Below are 26,999 nucleotides of genomic sequence, written 5' to 3'. Positions count from 1 at the left end.
CTGCATAAATATATACACGAATAAATGACACTATCAAAGTGATGATCCCATCATTACCAACCATAAGCCCTGAGTAAAAACAGGCAGAAGATGTACAGATCTTTTGTTTGCCAATATGATGACTGGGACTTCTGAAAAATATTTCACAGTGGTCAGAGTTGATACACCATGCTTGGTACAAATTCTGATTATCTGCTGTCACTCAGTTGGTTTTGGCAGCACTATTGCCTGTCATTCCTTCCCAGTGTGGCCTATTGTATGAGTAATAAAGGATGTGGACAACTGTAGCACTGGTCTACAGCTCAGTGTGGGTGCAGGATGAGTGACCCAGCCATATGTGTGTGTGTGTGTGGCAGCGGCAGCAGAGAGCTCCCAGGGCCACCATGGCTCTGACAGGTGAAGGTCGCTGTCGACTGGAGTTTGCATGAACAAGATAAGCTGCTGGATTTGACTAATCTGAGACAGCTTTGAGGGCAGAGAGAGAGAAGCCTGAAAGGCACAGATGCACTCTGACCTCTGGGTCACGGTAAACATACACTCAACCTCTACAGTGTCAGATAAAATGGGCTAGTGTCAGTTGGTGTATTGTGTATTAAACTATTGTCAGGGACAAACAATTTCCAGATTTAACGTCTTAACCAGATGTGCTAAAATAATCTTGATTACATCCACAGTATCTTATAAACCACAGGAAATAACGTCAAGACATTTTGTAATGTAATTTAAAGACGTGTTAGGCCAAGAACACTCCTACACTCTCACCAAACATTTGTGTTGACACAAATTGATTTTCTAGGCCATTATGTTTGTTCTCAAAATGAATCAGATTAAACTGCACTATGAAATCAAAAGTTTCTTCAAACACATACATGTGTTAACAGGGTTCTTAGACAGAACTGAAATAGCACCCTTCATTCTGGCGCCATCACATTAGGGGGGTTGGCAAAGTTGTCAGACATACACAGACATTCAGCCAGAGGGAATGCTTCTAGGCACACCTGTTCTGTACATCTGCTTGTCAATGCAAATGTAATTACCCAACCACATAGCAGCTACTCAATGCATAGAGGCATTGTCAATGGTCAAGAGGTTCATCTGACGTGGTATGCATGTCAGAATATCTCAGAAACTTAAGACCACACCAACAAAAGTCCATACTGGTTTTTACTCCTGCCACCAAACCTTAAAACACAGGGAGAAACAGCTCACTTTAACTGGATAGTTCAATACTAAAAAATCCATCAAATATAACTGTCTGTTGTGACCTAAAGATAGGTAGTGTCAGGCTTAAACATGAATGCCTGGTCCATTACTGCTTTGTCTCAACACAACAGTTCAGACTGATAGTGGTGGTGAAACAGCTATCTGGTAAGCTTGGGGCAGAATCTAAGGATTGTGTGCAACACCTTGTGGAACCAAAACCATGTCCATTTCCAACTACTCTGGTCTTGCTAGTGTGAAACTAATGGAGAAACCAACATCTCTGGAAACCAGAGGCGTGTCTTCCACTTTGCAATGTGAGGGCACTTCACACCAACCCTTCTGTCCTTCATCCATGCCTGATCCAATCTAGCAAATGAGCAAAGGACGCTCCACCTGCCCACTGCCAGGGATTTGCTGAGTCCAAATATGCTCTGCCTATAATTCCAGAATCCCTACAACAGCTTGATGGGCAGTGATCAAAAGGTTGCTTGCAGTTGTCTGAACATATATGGATGTTAACATTCCAATACAATATATAGAATTAAGTGGCTGGTGGTTGTAATCAGTTAATGTCTATTTCCATAGTGGACCAGTATTGCCTAGAGTTTCTTTTCGTTAATAAGAATGACAGAGATGAGTTTTTTTTTTTTTTTTTTAAACATTGTTTTTTATTGAATTTCATTTAGTCAACATCCAAATTGTCCAATTCTAAAAACTGACAGCACAAAAAATGTCCATCTTTGATTCTACAGGAGACACACACCTCTGACTCAAACCTGACCGAGGCAGAGTCCGCGCCGAATCTGTGTCTATGTGTTTTGTGTCCATGTGTATGTATATGTGTGTGCATCTGAACAGAGCAACACAGCTGAGACAGTCTCAGGCAGGAATGACCTTTTTTGATATACATCTGTTTGCTAACCATAAATGTATATTTGTCATGTTATATTCATCCCCATACATTTTGTGTGTCTTTAAGGCATCAGCCATTTTGTACCCTATGCACATAAACCTATATATACAAAAACAGAAGAGAACAAAATGACATTTGCTTCCCACGGTGACATCCATAGCTGTGATTGGACGGAGCGATAGCAAACTCTGGGCATGTATATTTATTTCCATCATTAATAAATACAGTAGTCATTTCTTCAAAGATCCCGCATCTGTTGCAAAGGACAGATGTTGAAGCACCAAAAAGGTCTTCCAGAGGAGTCTACAGACAGGCCGGGGACAGCCAAGCCTGAGTCTCTGCACCATGGATGAAAAGGTAAGGACCATGTTTAGAGGGATGGGTGGGGGGCGCCCATACGAATGCGTGCGTGCGTGTTTTTGGAGGGGGTTAGCGTGGAGGGAGGGGCGCACTGGTGGCTTCAAGACATGACATGACATGACATGACTTCACACTTAACAGCTTTTGAGAGTGCGAGCCTTTTTTGTTTCATTTTGCACCTTTTTATACTTGTAACAAATAAAAACAAGACCAAGCATATCCACAGAAATGGCTTTAAAAAAAGAAAAAGAAAACCCTGATATTTTCCCTCCCTCACCCCCCCCACCCCTCCAGGGCTCTTTCTCTCGTTCTGTTGGACAGTGACAGCACGCGCACGAAAATCAAACACATTTCAACAACATGACACAAAACATGCCAGTGCACCCATAAACTGGGCACACATTATCAGGCAAGCTAATGTTAACCTCCACTAATGCTATTGACGCATCCCAAATTCCCCAAGGCTACATCTTTACTTTTCAAACTTGAATATATTAATTATTTTATCAATAAAACTACACAAGAAGCAGCATTCCACACACAAATAGTGAATAATAATATTAATACATTACTAATAATATGTATCATACCAATACATATCTAATTTATCAAATTCTTTTTTGGTGCATTTCTTTCAAGTTCTTGAGAATTTTGCAGGCTGAGTGAGATCCCACTGGCAATGATTTGAGGAAAGGATGACTAACTACATTCGGAGACAGAGTCTCTTTTCTTCTCGCTCTCATCCCTATCCCCCCATGTCCTCCATTTTACACACTGCCAAAACTAAGGGTAGGAACAGCAAATGAGAAGACATTTTCTGTCGTACACTCAGGCACTCCAAAAGGGCCTCAACCCACCCACGCTTCTTCTCACTACAGCAGCATCACCTACAGCACCACAACAAGGCTTCCATTTTACCATTTTATGAACTTTATACCCCCCCCCCCCCCCCCCCCCCCCGTCTTTATTTTTCAGTTATTTGTATTTTTCTTTTGTTAGAGAAGACTTTTACAATATATCCCTTGCATACAAGAACAAAAACTGCAAGAAATGTTCAGTATCAACAAAACTGATCAAATGTTTTTGATTCTAAAGAGCACTGTGTTGAACCTCTAAATGTACACAAATATTCCAAGTACAAAATAGCTATAACGCCAAATAGAGTCACAATGCTGTGTGTAAAATAAGTTCCACATAAAAAACCTCACCACGGGAACAAACAAAACAACTAAGGCAACTCCTACTTAAATATTCATATATATGTATATATATAGTTTTGTTTTTTTAAAGTATTTTTCGATCAAATATAAATACTTCTTGATATATAGATATATCTTCTTTCTCTCTGGTAAACTATTTACATAAAAATTACTGTATCTTGCAGAGATAATAAATACGAGCAGTCTGGGCAGGATGGATGGAGTGGTACTGCAGTGCAGCACTGTACAGCTTGGAGGGTACACACACACACACACACACACACACACACACACACACACACACACACACACACACACACACACACACACACACACACACACACACACACACACCTATGGTGACATTGAGCCTTCGGGCGACAGAGAGTGCACTCCTTTTAAGGACAAGTTAAGTCAGCTGCCCCCTTTGTGTTGTTGGGTGACCTCAAACCAATTCTGTCGATTCTTGCACCCCCATGCATTCACTGTAAGCAGTCACTCCACATACACCCACCCCAACACACACACACTCTCACACACACACACACACACACACACACACACACACACACCCATCCTCACCCACCATGATGGTAGTGTTCTTTTGACTGCTCCCTCTTCAGTCAGATGTGGAATGTGCTTTTAAGATTGCTTTAGTCTTTCCCTTCTCTTTCTCTATCCATTGGATAGAATGCAGGTAATAAAAATATAAACAGAATAAACACACACACACACTCACAAACATACACACAAACGTCACTGTCTTTGAAAGGAGAGAAAGAGATGGAGCACCCTGATAAAATGTCTTCAAGCCCTATTCCAACCCTCCAGCCCCCCCCCTCCAAAAAACTGTTGTTACAATCTCATGCTGCACACAAGTCTCAAAAAACAATATGCCTTCTCTATAAAAGACTCAGCTGCGGGAGTGTGAGTAAAAGCACTGGGTTAGGCAACATTAAATATAATAAATTATCATTTGTTTGAAATCATCAAAAGAACCACTAATGAATTAAAAACAGGCTAAAACAGGCCAGCCATCTCTCAGCAGTTCAAAGTACACTTCACCTGAATTAGGGATCCGCGTCAAGAAAAACACCTGGTTGGCGAGTGTGTATTGCTGCAGCACTGCTGCTATGGAAACACCAATCTAGTGGTTGTGGGAGGCGATGACATCACACATGCTTAGAGTCCATAAACTCCCATGGGAGAGAGGTGGGGGTAGGGCTGGGGACAGTGCAGGTAGATCATTTTTAAGACTAGCTAAAAACACTACGTCCCAGTGCATTTCTACTATAGCTGCAGTCCCTTTGCAGAGACAATAACGTAAAACAAAATGGGGGATGAAGAGTAAAGAACAAAAAAAAAAACAACAACAACATAAACACAGCTCTTGACCCAGACAAGGCCTTCCCGTACTCTTTTTTTAAGTGCAAAATCCCATCTTCTGATAGGTCAGCTGTGGGTCAGGTGACCCAGCCCTGTGTGTGCCGCGCCTGCAGCTGGGTGGGGTGGGGGGGGGTCAGCAGACGGGGAAGGACTGTGAGGATGAAGAGGAATCAGGAAGTTAGTGCTGGCTGAAGCCAAGAGTCTCAGAGGTGGCCCACATACACTGGCAGGCAGACAGGCAGTGAGGGAGTGAGTGAAGGTAATGATCACATTCTGGCTGAGGTATGATTTTTTGTTTGTTTGTGTTTTTCTTTTCTTTTTTTACTGAAGTGGTTGAGAAGAGATGAAGCAAGAGTGACTAAGTATGTGTGGGGTGTATGTAGGTGTGTGTGTGTAAAAAAAAAAAGTATGTCTGATTGTTGAGAACAGGTGGCAGGTGGCTGGCTATGGGCAAGTAAGGGAGAGATTCTTACTGGCTGAATGGCTGTGAAAGAACAGAGGAGTAGCTGGATCTTCAAAAACAGCTCTAGGGAGCTAGCTCCTAGCAGTCAAGGCCTGGGGCTGGGACGGAGCTAATAAGATCCCGTACAAGCACGAGACTGACGGGGGTACACTGGCTCTGAAAACAATGGGTGGGAGCGAATTGTGCTGTGCATGTGGGCATGTAGGGGGTGGGGGCACTATGACTGATTGACAGGTTGTTGGCATTGGCCGCAGCTGTAAGGGCTGAGTGAGGCTGAGAGAGTGAAGTGCATGAGGGAGCGTACAAGAGCAGGGGTTGGGCCTGAGGGGCAGGTGTGTGTGTGGGCTGGGGGTAGGGTGGCAGGGGAGATCGGAGTGGGAGTGGGGGGCATCAGAGATGCTCTGACACCCCTAAAGGCTGCCCACCACGGGGCTCTTGGGGCTGTTCTCCTGAGGGGGTGCCAGATGGCGCAGGCTGGCGCTGGAGTAGCCCTCATCGCTGCCGCTGCTGCGCCAGCTCGCCCGCTCGTCCCAGTCGCTCACGCTGGAGCAGCTCCACTCCAGGTCTCCCAGCATGCAGTCAGTGCCCTCCACGTCTACGTCCACATCGAGCTCCTCTGCAACACACACACACACACACACACACACACACACACACACACACACACACACACACGAGAAGTTAACATACATGTACATGGCATCATTTAACAAACATAATGTATTATGTGTGATTTTAGGATAGGCTTTTGCATAGGCTAGCATAAGTCTCTTTCATATATGAGACCCATAATGTATCAGGTAAAAACAACATGGGATAGATAACAACTTTTCATTCCCAATCAGTCTTAACCGTAAGGTCTCTACTGTCGTGTATTCCCACCTGACTGTATTTAACTGATGCTACTGAGTGTAAACCGCAACGAAACGTATAAAACATGCGAGGTCTAATGGCAGTTAACCTAGCTATGAACTATCCTAGTTATCGCTAACTAACTAACTCACAAACTGAAACACATTGAAACTGCGGATGCTAAGTAGTAGAATGTAGGAGTAGAATGGAATGGCGTTACAGGAATAAAAGCAGAGCCACAGCTTGGCACAGAGAGGCATAAAAAAAAAAAAAAATAGAAGAGAAACATAGCCAGTGCAGCCTTAAGAGCAGTAACTGTTTTTTCACTCTGATGAGAGTGCAAGCAGGAACACGGACGTCTGATGTTTAGTGTGTTTAGCCTGTGCTAAGGTTAAAGTTAGGGGGTGTGTATGTGCGTATGTCATTAGCCTTATCAGAGGTTGATTTGTCTGAGCTGACGACAAAGACCATGCTGCCTAGCTGTACTATATCTGTGTGTGCCTGTATATTTTCCCTTGTCTGATGTGATGGAGCTGATATGATTGTATTGTCCATGTTCATGTAAATAAATTAATGCGTATTTGTGTATACAGATATCTGTATGTGTGTGTTTATCTTAGTGTGAGTGATGAGATGAACCCTAAGCGCTGTGTGTCTGTTTACCCTGGTCGGAGTCTCTTCTGAGGAGACGGTGGAGCCCATGGTGTCTGTACATTTCAGTGTGTGTGTGTTTGTATACATCTGTCCGTGTGTGTCAGTGTGTGTGTATTTACCATGGTCGGAGTCTGTTTTATCTGAACAGACAGAGGAGTCCATGCTGGTTGTACATTTATATCTATGTGTGTGTGTTAGAAGGTGGATACCCAACCCAAGACTGCCGTGACCGATGACAGAACAGAATACCAGTCTGGCTCGGTTATTACGGTCTTAGACTCGGGTCAGGTTCCGACAGATATATGTGGCCCGAGCTGCACATTTGTGTGTGTGTGTGTGTGTGTATGTGTGTATGTGTGAGTTTGTGTGTGCGTGCGCATTGTGCATGTTTACATTTATGTCTGTCTTTGTGTGTGTATGTGTTTGTGTGTTTACCCTGGTCTGAGTGACCTGTCTGAACAGACAGTAGAGCCCATGTTGTCTGTACGTGCATGTCTGTCTGTGTGTGTGTGTGTGTGTGTGTATGTATGTGTGTGTGTGTGTGTGTGGACGTGTGTTTACCCTGGTCTGAGTCTGATTTGTCGGAGGACACGGTGGAGCCCATGCTATCCATGCGCGTGCGCTCAACACCCAGCTGCTCCAGTCGGCGTCTCAGGTGCCGCTGCTCCCGCTGCAGGTGCTCGACAGCGTGCTGCGCCTTCCGCTCGCTGTCCTCCAACCGCTACACGTACACACACACACACGTGTAAATATGAAACTAGAAAACGCCCACACGTAAATATGCATGCTCAAACAGGGATACCCAAATCTGACACCCCTAAGTCGGATTCAGGATATGAGCATCAAAAGAGTTAGACTAAGGCTTTGAATCATCTCTGCAACACAACCATATATTAGGTAAACAGACTTTTTACACCCACTGACACAAACACATTTTTCATGTGGCTTTTCATTGCGGCCTTGATCTACAGACATGTCTGACAGACTCATACTTAGATGCATACAGAATTTAACACACCTTTATGTGTTCCCTGGCCCTCATCAGCAGGCTGAGAGTGGTATGCCTGTTGGCGTCTGGTCCCAGAGGTACAAGTGATTTTAAGCGTTCCAAACACAGCCGTAAGTTTGCCCGCCTGAGACAGAGACAGATAAACATAGCCTTAATGAAATACAGGCAGACAGACACTCAGACACCAGGATACCCTATGGTTCCCTTAACATTTTTCTGTGTCCCATTTATTTAGTTATATGTATTACTTACACATAAAAACATTCTCGGTCTTCTTTAGTTATTGTGGATAGCAGTAAAGCACAACGTATACAATAGGATATATTTATTCAACGATTAAGTGATTCATTCATTTCAGATACTTCCATTTCAATTTCTATTTGCAGCACCACTCTCTGCCTCTATGCTTACACCTTTCCTTTCCCCCTCACCCCCGTTGCTTTACTCAGTCTCTCTCCCTCTGTGCTGTCTATGCTGACGGTTTTGGCAGCTGCTAGGGTGTGGTGGGTGGCGGTGATCACATGATGGCTGTTATGCAACCACCTCAAAGTACAGAACTGCTGCCACTGTATACGCATGGAGGCGGGGGGTCAGCACCTCTCGCTTTTAGTGCCTGCGTGTGTGTGCCTGCGTGTGTGCGCCTGCGTGTGTGTGTGCCTGCGTGTGTGTGTGTGCCTACGTGTGTGTGTACACATATGTGAATGCTCCATACAGAACAAACAGCAGTTTTACTGTCTGTATATGAATCACTGCATTGAGGAGTGGTCAGAGTGGTGCATTTTGGATGAGAGCTAAAGCCGCATTTTTGTGTGTGCGAATATGCGTGTTTCTGTGTGTGCAAATGTGAGAAACCAGTGTCCCGAGGGGAGTGCATTGCTTATCAAGTCAAAGGTTTTACTTCTAAAGTCTCCTGTGCATTTCTTTTTAGTATCCAAACTATTTTTGCTGTGCAACTAATCAATGTTCCTCATGTGTTGTCTTATTCAGGCCTCCCATGAATGTTGAACTGATACCAATCATGTGTTAAAATGGAGTTTGACGTGGGTGCGAAAAGGCTCTTGGGCTGTTCTTGAGTTCAACCTCCTGCTGAATCCACACTATGGCTCAAGGCCGGCCTAAATGACAGGGCAGCAGCATAAGAGAGGAGAGGTGGTCCTCAGCGCTAGAAATAAATTAAGGTGTGTGTGCGTGTGTGTATTAAACTGTGAGAGACAGCCAGACCTACGGGTTTGGGAGTTGGCGGGCAGTAAAGGTCAACAGATCACACATAAACACACACATTATTCTCTGTCCCTTGTTCACTGGCTGACTCTCTCCCACACGTTCAAATTTGGTCCTGGGCTCTTGTTCACAAGCATGCACACACACACCACTGTCACTCACTCAATCCTGACCCTTATTCAAAGGCATGCAAACACACTCCCATAGCCACTTCCATGCAAAGTAGAGCAAGGGGTGAAGGTTTCAACCCTGTCCTCTCCTGTCCTGCTTTCCACAAGTCTGTCCAAAGGGCAGTAGACAGGCTTTACATAACTTTACTGGGAACAACTTCACTTTACGGCTATGACATAACAGGGCTTAGGAGCCTAATGTTTGTTAAACACAGAAAAACTGCAGGCTGTCCCATCCGCCCACAGACACACGTAACCGCAGTAAAGAGAGAGAGAGATAATGGGAGAGATGTCTGAGTGCAATTTCTCAGAGCAGTTTAGCTCTGAGCTCGGAGGGACAGTTCTAGCTGTAGTATCCGACCTTGCATACCAACAAGACAATGTTTTACACTGGACAAAACCTGACATTTCCATTCAGAGAGTCAATCGTGGATGGCCATTGTTGGTGATTTCACAGAAGCGATTTAAGCTCCTTTGTTCAATTTCCAAAAATTGGTGGCCATACTCTCGTCTGTGAAGCAATCTTTGCAAAAGTTGGTCACGCCAAAAGAACGGCATCTGGATGGCTATACATTCTTAGGGGCCCCCCTACCTCACCTGCCCTCTGTCCCTTTGACTTCTGGGTAGTTGCCTTGACCATTGGAAGTGAGAACTGTGAGAAGCAAGAACTGTGGCCCTGAGGGTTCTGGTTACAGCCAGCCAACACTAACCCAGCATGTCCTGTCTGGTCTCTGGTGACGGATGCATTAAGACATTAAACAGGGCCTGGGGTAGCCTGACGATGTCATACTCATAATTCTAGTCAGAATATGAGTCTGATATCGCTCCATTGGGCTGTGATTATGGGGCGTGTTTCAACCGAACCGGGAGAAAAAAATGCCTCTTCGCTCAATTGGTTACCTACAACCAATCAGAACAACGTAGTATGTGACCAGGGCCAGCTGATAAATTAAACTTTTACCGGATCCCGTAGGAAGGAAGGCAAAAACATCTTTTCGATTGACAAATGCCTTGATCGCGTTTCTCTGTTCCTCTTTCAAAATGAATGCACTGTCAATGTCTAAATGGACTCGAATCTACACATTTCAGCTCTCCAGTGGCAGCCATGTTTGTTGAAAACAAATTCAACTCGTGTGTTGGTGACGTGCTTGATTACGTTACTGTTGATCATCTGTCCATCATCGTATAAAGCCCGCCTTGACAATTTGATTGGTCCGGCAATTTCTGTCCGAAAATAATTTCTCCCCAATGGAGTAATGCCAGACCGAACTTCCCGACTTCAAATGTTGTGGGCGGGGCTAAGTTCGGTCTGGTATCTAGGCTAGGCCTGGGGCTCATTATGGGGCATCTCATATAAGCAGAGAATGTCTCAGATTTGGTCTAAAGTCTCTAGAATGTCTGAATCTCTCTCTAGCTGCTACAAACATGCAATCCCTGTTGGTGTTACTCCACTACATCCATTCCTTGTAATCGATTCAGCCAAATCCTGCAGTCCTGTGGTCTTTGTGTTCAGGCTAAAACATGGAGAACAGAAGATCTCCAGGAGGAGGACTGAGCAACGACTCATTTATTGAGGAGTATGCAACAGCAATAGTGCTTCCACCTAATATTACTTGCTCTTTTCAGCCTCATACCTGAATCCGATCATCACGGATGGCAATTTGTTCAAATGATAAACGTAAACGACGTTGTGCGATTCTGGCAGCGCATTCTACTTGGGAGATGTTTCAACAGCTCAAACTTAAATGCACAAAGACGGCCCGACACCTCTCCGATTTCAGACTCTAGTAGGCCATGAGATTGTCCGGCCTACATGTCACTTGATTAATTTACTTCCTGTTTGGATCAGACATGCAAAACGAGAGGATAAATGGTCATTATAACAGCACTACACCCAGTTATCTAACTATGGATGAGCATCTCTGCCTTCGGTTGTAAAAAGAAGCGGACATTTCACTTTAACTCTTTAACAACTGTTACACTTTAACAACTGCATTTCACTGCCCATTATGGCCTTTCTGATTCATAAAGGTTCCAGGCTAGCTTGTTCTACCAAGCCAAAGCTGAACTTGCAGAGAAACAAGCATTCCGTTTGAGGGAAGCTCGCTAGCAGAACAAAATTTCAAAACGAGGAAAAGCAAATGTGAAACAAAGAAAATACACACACACTCTGATAAAGCAATGGGATTCGATCAAAACCTGGCTAATTCTTGGCTAGCCTAAATAAAAATGTTGAACTTCAAGCTTACAATGGGATTTCCATCGAAATAACATTAGCCTACTTTAAAACCTACCTGTCTAATACATTCATCCACTTAGGCCGTCAGGTGTGAAAGTCATCCTTTCACCCTGAGGGGGGAGCAATATTGGCCTGGCCGTGGTATCTAATGACTTATGTCTATGTCAAATGACCTTATGTCTGTCGTATCAATGAGCCTGAGCTCTCAAACCCCTCAGAGGGGCCCCTCGTGTGGGGGGGGGGGGGGGTCTCTGACTAGAGCCAATAAGACAGCTGACTAAAGGGAAAAAGTAGTGCTTGTAGTGTTGTTTTGTAAAATCTTAATACGGAAGTTGTAGTGTAAAAGGCTGAAATAACCCCGCAGGACTGTATGTGATTGGAGCTGAATGATTTTGACAGAGCTGTGACCATCCACATTTAGAATGAAAGGGAAAGCTGCCTCTGATTGCTTCTAAATTGGGTTGTTAATGATTAATTGGCTTTCAACTCAATCTCTGTTAAGCTATTAACCAATTAAAAGTTTCAAATTGAACTATAAGTAGGTTAAGCTTTTAACAACAGCTTTTGGCGGAATTCAATAATAATTTAAGCTCTACAAAATAACTGCAATGCCAAGGTAAAGTCCATACAATTAGATGTTTTTAATAACAAATAAACCCACCTTTCTTCAGCGTTTAGGAAGAAAACTTGTGAGGATGTGCCAACAGGTAATGTATGATGCATCATTGTTCACTTTTTAAATCACGTAATCTCCTATAAGACTGTATTGTTCATTAATGTATTATGTATTTATCCTGTTAAGTACTTTCTGTTATCTACAACATGGCGAGGCCAAATTATACAGAGCATTTTTAGGTTGCTCACGTCCTTTAGTTCAGCAGTGACCTTTTCATTTCAATGGAGGAGCAATTATTTGTTATATAAAAATAAAAAAGCCCAAAATTGTAGATTCTCGATATTAGGCTTGTCTAGCCTTCAGTGCACATCAGATTAGGGGAAATGTTTTTACAATGACAAAGATTACAAATATCAGTCACAGCAGGCTGTAACTGGTCAATTATCTTTAGCAGTCCAGAATTTTCATACAGATGCGTTCCAAGTAAAAATCCATCCCTGGAAATCAATGAAGGGCTGGTGGGAAATGTATGCCTTCATACCATGCCACAGATTTAGATACTAAAGTTCTTATCTTTGATTCAGATCCACTGTGCCCATATAAATGGAGCATTTGGCTTCATCTTATAGCAGCATAATAACTTGCTTAAAAGCTAAAGGTTTAAATCATGCTCCAAATTCAAACTTGCCCAGTTTCTCCAAATCACCACTGAATATATCTATGATGGTATGATTAGCAATATACCAAGGCCTTCCAAAATTCTCTGTGGCAAAAAGCTTTGTGCCTGTAAAGAGGTCTGTGCAATCCACCATTTTGTTTGAATAGGCTGAGATCATCAGACCCATGTATTTGTTTTTGTCTGCAACATGTACCCTTTATGGCGTGATGTGAGGAAGGGGGAGTCATAAAAGACAAAAATAAAACTGAATAAGATGCACAACAGGACTGTGCAGTGGGCTTTATGCCACGTCGTGTCTTTAGGCTGGCAGGCAGCAGCAGAAGGATCAGGGCAGGCATTACTGAGCTTTCTGATGGCTGGCTGTGGGAAATGACAGGGGGGCGGTGGGTTAAGCTAGCTGCCATGCATTGTTAGCCTAACTGTGTGCATGAGAGTGTGTGTTTTTGTGTGTGTGTGTGTGCGTACATGAGCAGGTTTGTGTGTGTGCTTGTATGCATGCAGTGCAACACATGTGACTGGGTCCTTGTATTCGCCTTAGTGTTAACTGTAAATTTGCACATATGTGACCGTGTGTAGCCATGTGTGTCTGTGCCTAAGTGGGTCTCTGTATGAGTGTACGTGTGTGTGTGTGCGTGCGTGTGTGTGGAGCACGGATGAGCCTGTGTGCTAGGGCTCCAGACACACTCTGCTGAGCTGCTGCCTGCATGTATTATTCAGGCTGTCTGCCAGCTGAAGGGCTGAGCCCAGCTGAGTGGGGCTCCACGTGGGCCCAAAGAGTCCGCCGCTCAGGGAGGAGAGGGACCGAGCGGGGCATGAGGGACAGCCCTGATCATTAGCGCTACAGCGGCCCAGAAATGTAAAAACTTTGCTGCAAAAAACCTTCACTGTCACCGTTTCAATTCATGCGAGACACTCAGTTCATACAAGCCATCCACGTCGTCAGCATCATCATTGACATGTAGCATTAACCAGTTATTCATACACTTACAGCTAAACAATAAAGACAATTTGATGAATGCTTTGGACCATATTATTTAGGCTGAGGTAAAACTAGCAAAGAGATGTCATTTTACATTACAGAATAATCATTAACTTTTAAATCTGCTCCAATCAACCATTAACACACCAAGACCTAATCCATCCCACATTTTTCACTCGTGTGGACACAGGAGAAAATGTCTAACAAGACCAGCAGTTGGAATCACAAACACACACACACACAGACAGACAGGTGGCCGGGTCCTACCTGTTCTTCTCCATCTCATTATGTGTAGATCTGTAGGGAGTGAGGGAAACAGGGAGGGGGGGAGGAGAGTAAGAGCAGAGGTTATCATCTCACTAAGGTGAATGAATCAGAGACTAGCAGCATGTTAGAGCAGAATTCAGACACTCAATTTTTGTTCTTGTTGTACCCCTTGTTCATCAGTGAACTGGAGGGTGAACAGAGGTGTATTTGTGTGTGTCGTAGAGAGTGCTCTAACTAACGTGTGTGTATGTGAGTGTGTGGGAGTTCAGACGAAAGAGACCAGCAGTAAAGAGTATGTGTGTGTGTGTGTGTGTGTGTGTGTGTGTGTGTGTGTGTGTGTGTGTGTGTGTGTGTGTGTGTGTGTGTGTGTGTGTACAGGGCCGCACTGAGGGCTGTTTGAGCTGGGATGTGAGCGTGTGGGAGTGGAGTCGAAGGAGGCTCAACACGGAGCGAGGGAGCGTTAAATGGGAGAGGCGCACATAGACAGCCGGGTATTTTTAAGAACAAATGAAGTGGCCACTAAGCCATGCCAGCAAACACACTCTCATACGCATACACACATCTCCCACACACTCATCGGAATCTCCTTTTCTTACATACCACACACTCACACATGGTTCCTTTGCGGTAAGAATGGAACTTAAGTAAACTATTATTAAATAACACTGTCCCCTCATGGTTTACGTGCTGTTAACAGTTTTTGCTGGGTGCTCTAAAAATAAAACAACGATGACATTCAAGGAGCTATTGGATACAGCTCTAATAGTGTAGTTACAAGTGAGTCTGTTCGAGATGTAAACGTGTGGTAAGCAGACGATTCTAAACACCCCTTACAACATCTACTCTTGATATCGTCCTCCCATATAAAGGCTCCATATACATACACACACACTAACCCAGAAACATACATCTCTATTACTTTCTCACATACATACATACAGCACAAAGACACACACTAATTTCTCTCTTTACAGCTCCCTTTTACGCACACATGCTCCTTCTATACCTCCCCCCTCTTTTTCACACGCACATATATGCACTGAGGCCCAGGGGGTAAACTTAGCAACAGTAACTAAAAACATAGGACAGAGGCGACTTGGCTACAAGGTAGCTGTGTGGCACGTACTATGACTGCCTGGCCACTGCTCAAGAATGAGTACGCCCCTCAGAGTGAAAAAAAAAAAAGCAGAGGAAATATATTTCAGTGGAAACAGAGAAATAGTCTGATTACCTCTGCCAACTTTACACACAATCATATGGCTGTAGACCACGGCACTGCTGCACAACATAGCAGAAACCTGTTTGTGTTTCTACCCGGAAAGGAGTTAACAGCAAAATGGGGCAAACAGCTGATGCTAGTGAGCAACTGTAAGTAAGAGGAAGAGAAAGCCATACACTCTCTACTCTCCATCCCAGCCCACCTCCATCTGACACCCCCCCCTCTCCAGCCCGTCCACTGACCCCCACTCCAAAAATACCTGACCTCTGAGCTCCAATGCTGGACTCATGTCATCGCCTGGTCAGCTCTCAGATAAATCACCCCCACTGAGGGGGACGAACAGCCCTGTAGGCACAACACAGAGGCCAACGGCCTGGGCACTCTGGTTCAACAATGATGACATGCAGGCATATATTCATTGGGTGGGCAACAGGTATGCCATGTGGCTGAGGAATGTAAAGAGAAACTGGGGGCCAGAAGCAACTCCACACACACATAATGAAAGGAGTAAAAGGGAAAGAAATCCTATATTTCCCAGGGTCTCCAAAACGTAGATTTTATTTCAAATTTAGCTTTTTCAGTCAAGGGCATCCCAATGTTTGCAGCTGTATTACACCCTACCCCTTCAAGGGTGTTTATGTTTTGTTTACCTTTTGCAAAGACAAGTTAGCAATATGCAACTTCCACATGTTACGCATGTTTGTTTTTAACTACGTTCGAGAATGAGGCCCACTGTCTCCCCGAACACAGCATGGAGATGAGGCCAGGGACGATGGCAAAGCTACATTACTATTCTACTTGCCCAGGTTCTTCCGCCATGACGGGCATGTCAAAAAGGTTAGACACCCTTACCCTGGTGATATGTTCTACAGACAGCACCACCCTAAGAAGAGCCTTACAGTCCATCTGGGTGCTGTTCCCACTGCTTCCATATCAGTCAGTGACGTTCCCTGATAGGATGCTCTCTCTGATGGACATATAAATGTCTGAGTAAACACTCTGAACTGAAAGAATCACAAGAAGAGCATGCAGTGTCAGTTTCATCCTTTGTCATTTGGACTCCAAGGTATTTGAAACATTCTTCACTTCACTTTCTTCACATGGGTCCCCTCTAAATAAATAATCTCCTGATACATTCTTATTACCTTTGAGACAAGGCCTTCCACAGCTGCGTGGTAAGCAAACCTAAGAGCAGTAATAGTTGTATTACCTAGCCACACAGTCACGTCTGTACAGAGATTAGAGAAGGGGACTCAGGATACAGCCCTGGGGGGGGGGGGGGCCTGTGTGAAGCTCTCAGCTATCATCACCTTCAGTCCTCTAGTCAAGGTAGTAATCTCCATCTCTCGACTTTCCAGACTGCTTTGTAATATCAGCATGGCGTTAAAAAAGCTCTAATGCATGGACTGGTACCAAGAGTGTCAGCCTCGTCTTGGTTAAACAACAGACATTACAGTCCCTCACATCTGGTTGACATTTGAGTCTTGTCCAGACACTGGGCAAGAGAGGCTGATATGCCCCTGTCCTCAGCCTATTTGTCATGTAGGACCATCTCCTTCAACATGACTTTTGGAACTGGGAATGTACTCCAACATCCTTTGTTGTTGAGGAGCTCTTCTCCATGGGTGAAGAAGCTTTCACAGTTAAAAAGTCCAAAAAGTTGCAAGTCTCAGGTGCAAAGGAAAATAAGCAGTCTAGCCAGATCTAGTGTGCCAGGTCTGGGCAGCGCCAACATTCATATATGTTATTTGTTCCACTAATGCATGTTATGTTATTTTATGTTATATTTATGTTATGGCAGGTTGTTGTGCGGTGTGTTGTCTTAAGAATTTCAGTGCCCAGTCCAACTCTGTGTTGTTCTGTGCATCTGACAATAAAAGACTTGAAAATGTAAATGATCATCATTGTAAGCTCACTGCATTTTTGAAGCTTGTCATCTTTCAATGTTTCAACGATGATGAGCGGTTGTTTTGTCGGCACCTGAAGGCACTAATAAAAGAAAGCCAAGATTAAATAAGAAGGCTGCTCTGCAGCATCGAAATAATAATAAAAAAACATTTATGTTTTAAATGTAATAAGGAAACCTATGTATTGTTTTGCTCTCAACAACTGATGTAAGAAATCCTAGAATATTTGATTTGTTCCAAACAAGTATATTTTGGACATGGTGTCCACCAAGTGGATCAATATCCAGCTTCTGTGATTTTATGTTATTGTTAACTGCCAATATCTTTGTCATAGCTAATTGTGCAAAGTAAGAAACTGGGCAGTTCTATTTTTACTCTGCAACAGTGGTCTTCTAACGTATGTAATACTGGTAGCATTTTAAGTTAACGTTTCTCTAAAGAATAGCATGGACTAAAAAGACAGGGTAAAGAGATCTTAAACATGTAACAGCCATGTTGCATAGCATTTATTTACATGTAACACTGTGCACCAACAGTTTCAACACAATCAGAACTCCTTGTGCAGCTGTGTGTTGGGTTCCTACTGTTAAACAGGATATTGTGAGACCCTCTTTGAGTGCATGCATGAATGTATATACATGCTAGTGAGGAGAGAGCGATAGAGGAGGAGGCGGACTTCATCTCAATAATGGAGGAGATGTAGCGTTGGTGGCTGCCTGGGTCTGCCGGAGGAGAGCATCAGAGAGGGGGAGGGGATTGGGAAAGCACTACTACTGACACACACACATACATACATACATACACGCTGATTCCCTTCCCCCACCAGCCATGGGGAAACAAAACCAGCTAGTGCTGAAGGCTTTTATGCAGCTACCAGTAACCTGACTTCCAATGGGGCTGCCCTACATATCATAAAGGTCTACAAACAAAATGCATTTGCATTTGTCAATTACAGAAAGCTTTCAGGGGGTGCATCATAGGCTAACCATAGTGAACATGTCTGGAGGATGGGGGGGTTTCAAGAACAGAAAAGGTGTACATTTTGCCATTTTCATTTTCAATCTGAGGGTTTAACTAGTGGGCACAACTACATCCAGTTTGAGAAGGAGAACTGGCATTAGTGCTCTGCCACTCTATCCAGGGGATGCTGGCCAGAATGCTGGTAATTACAAACCTGGACTGAACTGGGGTCTGCAACACATTCATAGTATTACTGGCAGACCGCACAGCACATGCAACCTCAACCTAAGGGGCCCTTCACTTTCAGTAAAAGTCCCAAACATATCTGTAAATCCTTGAAAACTACAGACTGCTTTCTGAGCAGGGAGAACTTCACTTAACGACTGTACCTAACCAAACTTGATATGTTCAAAAGACAGAGGGTCCCTTGCTCACTTCTGCCAAGATATAAATAGTGTTGACCCCACCTTTACCCTGGTTTAGGTTTAATATCCAGTTATCTAGAGTTACAGGTTACAGAGACATCCTGACACAGATTACGAAGGTGGCTGCTTTCACAGCTAGGTATCTTCCTAATCTGGATAACAGCCGACAATGCTGTTCTTCCAGACATCTACACTCTCAAGAGACCTTCACCCTGGTAATAAGCTCTCTAAAGTCATATTGACATTGTTTGGTCTGCAGAGCTTTTCTTACAAATCCTCCTTTTTTTTTTTTTGCAAAGATTTCTGATGGGGCAGGGATAGCACAGCTCACTGTACCTCACTGTCCATTGAAAGATGTGCTTGGCTCAGTTGTAAAACTGATTATTGTTGTGGTATATTTGGGTTTTCAGCTGTGCCTATTGTTTACATTAAACCTGAAACCACCTGACATTCACAAACGATAAACGTTCTGAGGTTTTGCCTAGCGCAGAGCCAAACACAGAATTCAAGCACATGGAGGATGAAATGCTGCCTGCGTGGTTCCACCATTACAGAATGCTTGTGAGAAAGGACGTAACGCTCAAACCATGCACTGCATAACTGAACTATGGTGCATATCTGGGACATAGGTTTTGCCTGGCTGAGCCTCACATCTTCGAGGTGTTGTGTGATACTCTGTCACTGTGATGTTCTGAGGAAGGAGGGTGAGCATTTACAATGAAAACCTCAAACGGTCATTGCATAATTAGGTCAAAGTACCTGCTGCTGGAGTTTTTCTTGTTTTTATTTTTCCGCTTTAGATTGTCCCTCTCTTTGTTGCTGGTGAAGGGTAACATAGAGGCATAACCATGTTCTGCTTCTGCAAAGGAAAACAGCAGGGTGGAAAGAAGCATTAGACTCTACTTGCTTAGCATGGTGCATTTAACACAAGGACTCTACCTGGAATTCAAGCACAGGTGCCCTCTTGCTAAACGCAGTTAATAATACATGTTTTTAAGGGAATATATGGCTCATGGGTCAATGATGTCATATGAACTCGAGTAAACCCGCTAGCCAGCCAAACCACAACAGATTGAGGGGAGGGGGATGCGCAAAGACAGTCTCGTCCAGGAACAAATAAATAGAGAGGGCAACAGGATTTGAATATGAACTTCAAAGAAAAGCATTACAAATCAATCTTCCCTCATTGTAAGTATTGCAAGTACATCACTCAGACACCCTTATGAATCGGAAACAGATTTGAGAGCTGAGCAAAACAACATGCTAGAATCCCCTGCAGAAAAACACGTTAGTCGGCTGATGGTGGATGCAATGTTGGTAGCCTCTCTGCTCAGGGGGTGGGTTCTAACCATTGTTATTACTACTTGGATACAAAACTGGATTGTTTTAAAGGTTTAACACAGACAAAAAGTGCAGGGCAGTCCAACATTTGTTTTCTTTTGAGTGATTGCTGGCAGACATACAGTAAATCTGTACGTTCTGTCCATCATTTTGAGATCAACATGGGTAATAATCAAAGACACAACATCCACATAACATGTAAAATGACTAGGTTACTGTACCTCTTTCTCTGCGATCAAGGTATTCTGCAGCTTCGATCAACATCTGCACCATTCCAATCGCCGCCATTTTCAACAATAACACCGATAAAATGACAATCCGGGTCAGAATTGAGAAAACAACTGTGCTTTTTCTCGACTGTTTCCGTTTGGAAGGGAATACAAATAAAACGTTTTCTAATATTTCTGCCACACAGTGACAAGTGATAGATATGTAAGCTTTGAGATACTGTCTCAAGCTTACTAAGCAGGGCTTTCAATGTGTTGCTTCAGCTTATAAGAAAAAAAACACGGTCAAATAAAGTAGCTAATAGGCTAGCTGACTAGCTTCCTCGGGAGCTTCTGCTGGTTTGAAGTGACTGCTATGGGAATGCCCTTGTTAACTGAATGAATTCCCATTCAACTATTTATCTTTACAGTGTTGCCTAGACCTAACCACTGCACAACCCAACGTTAGCTTGTTAACTGGAAATTTGGCGAATTGGAAGATACAAAAGACGACAAGCTTATATGCCTGGAAAAATGAAAAATACTGAAAATCCAAGTTGATTCTATGTTGACTATTTGTTCCAAAGTAACTTCCTTACAGTAGGTTCAGCAGTCTTCGCTCACTACCGTTAGGCTTAACGTTAAATTGTTCCAACTGATACGAGCTGGCTAGCAAGGTGCCTCGTCTACGTGAACTGTCAAATGAGTAGCTAGCTAGTAAGAGCAAGCTAGCAACATATTCCTGTCAAGTTCCATCGACTCAGTGGTTAGCAAGTTAGCTGGATAGGTAGCCAATAACTCAGGTAGTTCAATGAACAAAATATCCTCAGGCAGAAACTGCCGGTATTCTATAACTGTTTTGTTCGTATGCTCAACCTTATTTATAAATTGACTAAAAGTGAAACAAATACTGAAGACTGGTAGCTAGCTAGGCAATGTTAGCAGTCTCGCAGCTTGATCTCGAAACTCTCAAATATGTCCAACAGTTAATGTTAAACTATAATGGTAGCAGTGTTGATTACAGCCAGTCACCTGAACTTGAAATACGTATATTTAGCGTAATTTATCTTGGCAGCTTTTAAAGGATCGGAGGTTACCTAAAAATGTGTCGCTGACACGTAGCTAGTTAATCACCGTTAGCTAGCTGGTAAAATGATGAAAAATAATATTCGTTTCTTATTTGTATCTTTAGAAGGAAAACTGTACGTTAACTTGGAGAGCTAACTAGGTAACTAGCTGGTATAAAATCGCTCGCAAGACATCGAACGTGTTACATTCTTTTTGGTCTCGAGCTGCTCAGGCTGATAAGAAGCGACCTGCAACCAAGCAAGCAGTTTGTTTATCAAAAAATGGTAAGCTTCTCAACACAGACTACCGTTCACCACACTGCCGACCGGTTGCAGAAATGCAGGCTAGAATGTACTCGTTTCAAAGGACTGTGTGGAGTGAACTACGATTGGTCCAGTGACACAGTCAGGCGCTCCACAATTGGCCAAATACACTGTCAGTTTATATAATTGTGTTGGCGAAGTGGCCCAATCGGTGTTGTACAGATTGACATCTACTTTTGCTATCCGTGACCATGAGAGGAATAACACGATAAGCCTTGCAATTCAACAGGTGAAGTTCTTCTCTTTTGAAGAACGACACAATTTGTAAGTGACTTGGAATTCCTTACAACTATGTTAACGTTGTATTTTGATTGAATTTGAAAATGATGCATAAGACCTGACTGTATGTCACTAGGGATTGGGTAATAACAGCAACACCCATAAAGTTTTTTTTAGGACCACGCCCCCTTCCATGTCTTCTGTTTGCCTGCCTCTTACATCCACACTTGAGGAACAGGTCAATTTCGCATGGTCTCTGTGTATTAATTTGTCTTCTTTGTAAATAGTTAATGATATCCAGTTACAAAGAGCAATCCAGAGCTGGCGTCCATCTGGCCCACAAATGTCTGATGACACTGCAGGTTCTCGGTCCCACCTAGCAAGTGCAAATCCCAATCTTAACAAATTACCTGTGGTCTCAGTGTTTCCATGTATGCATTCGGTGGTCTGCTTGGTTGAAACGGCCACAATGATTTTGTTGATCACTCCCTTTTTTTAATTTGAATGATACAACTTTACAATATGTGGTAGTAATGTAGTTCTTATCATTTGAGCATTTTAGGTTCATTAAAGGTTCTGTTTTAAGGAGGCATACATTAAATTACTTAATTTGGTAGCCCATTCAACAAGCAATGTGCAGAAGAGGTAGAATTTTCAATTTCAGATAATATTGTCTTATTCTACTTGATGCAGTGGGTTTTGTTTTGATGCAGAGTGGACATTTATAAGGACAAAAATGGACCCCAAAGAAATTACAAATAATAGCAAGAATGAAACTCCAGGAGGAATTCAAGGATTCATGGTTTATTTTTAGTATGAACATTGCACATAGGTTGACATCTGGAAAGGAGACTCTCTGCCGTGTCATTCCTTAAAATAAAACAAAAACTCCTGCAGCACTGTATGCTTCTGGGATCTAAATCTTAGCCGTACATCTGTGGAAATCAGTCAGTGGTCCAGGAGGAAAAACAGACACTCTAGTATAAAACACATCTATAGTGCATTGATCACACCATTTTAAGAAGTCCTGGAATACATTTGAAAAACGCCCAATCACTGTTTGCAGAGGCTCAGGCGATGAAATCCAGTGGTCTATTGAATCCACCTTTCCGATTCATGTACTGCCTATAAAAAAGAAAATATGATTACATCATCGATCTCCTCCCTGCACCAACACATTACATCATCAGCTACCAATGGGAATGCCGAACGCTAGACATTTTAGCACCTGCTGAGGCGATTGGCTACAGTGTTAAAGACTGCTGTCTGGTCTGGTATTAAGTGTACTTTTGCACATACAAGCGCTTCCCCCCAGTCTGCAAAGACAAACACAAAGCCTCCGTACAATGCCTGTGTGACAAACACAGCAAGGGGAATCCTGTCTTGCCCCATCTTTCTGCATGCCCATGTTCTCTGTTATTCATGCTACTACAGGACTAATAACAATCAAGGTACATGATCCCATATTCAAGGTTAAGAGGGGGTATCTTTACTTTTACAGAATACAGCTGAAATTATTAAGTGACGCCAAGCTCTGGAAGCAGGTTCTTGTTAACAACAGGAACTGTGTGTAATTTAGCTCAATATTCTAAGAAATAAACTGCTGAGCAGTCCTATCACTTCATTGGGGAAAATATACCCCCTCAATGCACTTCCATTAAAAAAAAAAAAAGAAGATATTCCACCACCTCTTCTAACCCCCCTCCTGGAAAAGAACCAAGTTAAGATAAACTTTGACTGCCTTGAAACACCCACACTGCAGACTTGATTTACAAACAAATTCAGGGAAGAGCTAGAAGGGCAAAGATATGACCTTCATGACAAGTGAACAGCTGCTGTGGTCGGTTTCTAGGCCTAAAGCACAAATCTGTTATAGTGCTCTGTATTCCTTCATGACCTGCTCCAAAACTCAAGTACAAACTATCTGTGCCTGCTCCCATGAATGTTCACAACATATTTACAAAACAAAAATAACAAAACGCTAAGCATAGCTTATTGATGTATATGGCCAAATCACACAAAAAGGCAACAATATCCCCTAAGGGCTTGCATTACACAGAACACAATGTGATTGACAGGGACTTCCCCAAACCACTCCATCCCTCCTGTGACTACATCAAGACAGTTGGCTTCTACCAACACATATTGAAGAAAAAAAATTAAGAATAAATAAATATTGAATAATGATGAATATGTCTCTTTTGAAAGGTAACACAAACAATATGAGAGATCACAATGCACGGCATGACGCAAAACCACAATGTGACCCTTGCTCGGGGAAATAAATAATTATGGCTCATAACGACTTGTATATGACTCACATCTACATATTAATGTAAAATATGTGCACACAAGAATGGTATCTGGCAATATAGGGCCAGGCATTTGTGATTAAATAACCGACTAGTGGAGCATGCTTAACTAAAAAGTATTACATTTATCGTATTTGGTCCATTCCAAATGTGTTCTTTCCATATTTACAAGTAGCAGTAGCCAATAGGAGTTGATTTCTCAGCTGCCTTTGGCACAGTCACAGGTTGCCTTAAGGCTGAGGATGTTTTTCAGGTAGGCGCCACTGGGCTAAATCATGTCTCATATGTGTCAACACTTAGTCAGGTATAATTTAAATTTGAACAGACAAATACACAGTTCAAAGTCGTTCAGCTCATAAAGACAGCTATACTTCACAAAGAAAGAAAAAAGATAAGTCACTGTAAAACCAACCTGTACTTTCTCTTCATTGAGACATTGACTGCATGTGCATTGACTGATCCATCTACCTTCCTACCCTGTAAAACATAATCAGTCAGACAGTCAGAGAAACAGAGACCACCAATAGTTTCATAAAAGCATCTCTCATTGCATTGCCCCCATACCCTTACACCATTTAACAAATTGCACACACTTTTTCTTCCTTTATTGTGAAATAATTGCATGGCCTAGTCAGCATACTGTCCTGTTGCCACACATTTCAATGTAGAGCAAGACAATTCTACTTCTAAGTAATTCTGCCACCATGTGGCTAGTCTCAAGACACCCGCAGTAAATTGCAGGTCTAAGATCACAACTGAAGTTCAGACTTTGCAGCCCAAATAATTAGCTCAGTTTAATCTGTTAAACCAGGAACGTGTCACTGTGTATTTTAATGGATGCAAAATGCAAGAGGTTAGAATGGATAGCAAACACAACAAGACTATAAATAATGTCAAGGGAAATTTAGGAGAAGGGAAAAAAAGAAAAGAAAAGGCCGGGCAGGAACATGATGCCCACCCAGAGGATGAGCTCATCACGCATCAGCTCAACATCTCACCTTGGTGGTTTCAAATGATCCAAATCCCATTAATTTCATCATCTCTATCTCATCTTCAGTCTTGCCCTGCATGTCTTCCTCTGTGCAGAAAGGGTGGGGGAAAAAACGTTTTTAAGTCTAAGAAGACTCGACAATTAAAAAACAACCACTGATACAAGGAAAGCTATTACTGACCCGATATTTCATGTACTTTCACAGCTTTGTCTTTCTGCTCCTTCTTGTCGTCATCACGTCTATCCTTTTGTCGAGAGGGAGAGCGGGAGGTGCGGCGAGGGGACCTGTTCAGAAAGAACAAAGCCACAGCTACCGACAAGGTTATAACTTTCATGGAATGGAGACATCAGCACCATGTATATACTCAATGTCTCCACGAAGGTCTCCCGGTTATTATATTAATATAGCTCATGTGACGTGCTTTCAACTTTCTATAACACTCACCTGGAACGCCGCCTGTGTGGAGAATGCGAACGGCTCCGACGTCTGTCTCGAGACCTGGAACGTTCTCGCTCCCGACGTCGTCTCTCGCGGTCCCGTGAAGTCGAACGCGATCGACGCCTCTCTGTAAACAACAGCACACGACATGAGCACCAATGTCACAATTTGCTGAGTAGTAGTCAAAACAATCCCATAATCGTCTTTCGCATGGGTGATTAAAACAGGACATTCAAGTTAACAAATTAAAGTTACCGAACTTAGTGTCTTGGCTGAAAAAACATGTAGGTAGGTAAATGTGCGTTTAACCTAGGTTGAACAATCTTTGTTAACTAAGCATGTAGCAGTATGAAGTTGACATTTCACATAAAGGTCATTAATTGATAGCTCATTTCAAGTAAAATAAACTAAATAGACCCCACTCTACTTAGTATTAAATTAGTGGCTGCACGCTTGCTGTTACTAGTCCAAAGCAAAGTGGTTACCAGGTAGATGGTAACTTGTTAAACGCTAACGTTACACCTACAGCCATGCGTAAACAATAACTAGCTTGCTAACGTTTGTAGGTGTCTGTGATTGACCATTTGACTTGGCTAAGATGGAGAACCTCATAAAGATTGGCTTTAGATGTCATGATAAAGCGTATTTAACTAACTACCTGAATAACTAACATAAACGACAAGCCGTAAAATAGGTTAACGTTAACTAGCTAGCAAGCTAGCTATTGTTAGCTAACTAATCAAAACAGACGTCTGATCTTCCTTTTACCCCAAACGAATCCTATAAACCACAAAATAATAACTAAAACAAACCCCGTCGTGGTGCTGGTGATCTGCTTCGACTTCGTCCCATGTTTCAGCCTTTACACAAAAAGATTATGTGGGTAAAAAAATGCTCCGTATTGTAATGCCCGACGACGAAAATAATTGTCAAGGAAAATCCCTCTCGTGGACCATTTTCACTAGTCCCCCTAGGAAACAAGGGTAACGTTATATTAGTTCCCTCGTCTTGTTAATCGCGCTCACTCCAAGGAGTATTACCGCCACCTACTGGTAAATATGTTTGGATGGGCTACAGATCTAAAACGATATATAGGTCTACCTTATAGACCGCTTCAGACCAATCCTCCAGGTATAAAACAATTAAGTAGATAGAAAATCAGATTTAAATAGAGTTAAACAAAGCCACTCACTCTGCATTTAAAAGAAATGGTGGTGAAATCGACAACCAACAATGTGTAAAAAATGAAATTATAAGCTGCCCATACAACTCTTCTACGCTATGATGTTTTTTCATCCAATTAAGGGATCTCTTGCCAGGTGTTTTTCAGATGTGGTGTTTCACAGCCCCCCAAGACTTTGAGATAATTGTGGCATATG

The 26,999-nt window shown here is 42.8% G+C and overlaps 2 protein-coding genes across 2 annotated transcripts; both read right to left on the bottom strand.

Moving 5' to 3' along the window:
• Nucleotides 1-1,841: 1,841 nt before the first annotated feature.
• mxd1 (MAX dimerization protein 1) lies at nucleotides 1,842-21,700 on the bottom strand. The gene is made up of 6 exons (XM_012815959.3): nucleotides 20,284-21,700; nucleotides 19,481-19,580; nucleotides 14,211-14,240; nucleotides 8,049-8,163; nucleotides 7,592-7,751; nucleotides 1,842-6,140 (listed from the first exon to the last, which is right to left on the bottom strand). Exons 1-6 carry the CDS (start codon nucleotides 20,348-20,350, stop codon nucleotides 5,935-5,937), a joined length of 678 nt encoding a protein of 225 aa, XP_012671413.2. The 5' UTR covers nucleotides 20,351-21,700; the 3' UTR covers nucleotides 1,842-5,934.
• Nucleotides 21,701-22,666: 966 nt separating this feature from the next.
• snrnp27 (small nuclear ribonucleoprotein 27 (U4/U6.U5)) lies at nucleotides 22,667-26,596 on the bottom strand. The gene is made up of 6 exons (XM_012815961.3): nucleotides 26,433-26,596; nucleotides 25,627-25,747; nucleotides 25,363-25,466; nucleotides 25,189-25,268; nucleotides 24,603-24,667; nucleotides 22,667-23,003 (listed from the first exon to the last, which is right to left on the bottom strand). The coding sequence occupies exons 1-6, from the start codon at nucleotides 26,470-26,472 to the stop codon at nucleotides 22,949-22,951; spliced, it is 465 nt and encodes a 154-aa protein (XP_012671415.1). The 5' UTR covers nucleotides 26,473-26,596; the 3' UTR covers nucleotides 22,667-22,948.
• Nucleotides 26,597-26,999: the final 403 nt, after the last annotated feature.

This window comes from Clupea harengus, chromosome 7 (assembly GCF_900700415.2).
Source record: "Clupea harengus chromosome 7, Ch_v2.0.2, whole genome shotgun sequence".
In the NCBI taxonomy this organism is placed as follows: domain Eukaryota; kingdom Metazoa; phylum Chordata; class Actinopteri; order Clupeiformes; family Clupeidae; genus Clupea; species Clupea harengus.
The sequence above is the reverse complement of the archived record's forward strand: the minus strand, read 5'-3'. Positions and strand labels throughout refer to the sequence as shown.

Coding starts and splice junctions, on each gene's coding strand:
- snrnp27 (XM_012815961.3), bottom strand. CDS start 26,472: ATGGGACGAAGTCGAAGCAGATCACCAGCACCACGACGGG. Junction 24,668..25,188: donor GATCATTTGAAACCACCAAG/GTGAGATGTTGA, acceptor TATGTTTTACAG/GGTAGGAAGGTAGATGGATC. Junction 23,004..24,602: donor TCAATGAAGAGAAAGTACAG/GTTGGTTTTACA, acceptor TCTTTTTTATAG/GCAGTACATGAATCGGAAAG.
- mxd1 (XM_012815959.3), bottom strand. CDS start 20,350: ATGGCGGCGATTGGAATGGTGCAGATGTTGATCGAAGCTGCAGAATAC. Junction 14,241..19,480: donor AAGAAAAACTCCAGCAGCAG/GTACTTTGACCT, acceptor CACTCCCTACAG/ATCTACACATAATGAGATGG. Junction 6,141..7,591: donor CAAATCAGACTCAGACCAGG/GTAAACACACGT, acceptor TGTGTGTTGCAG/AGGAGCTCGATGTGGACGTA.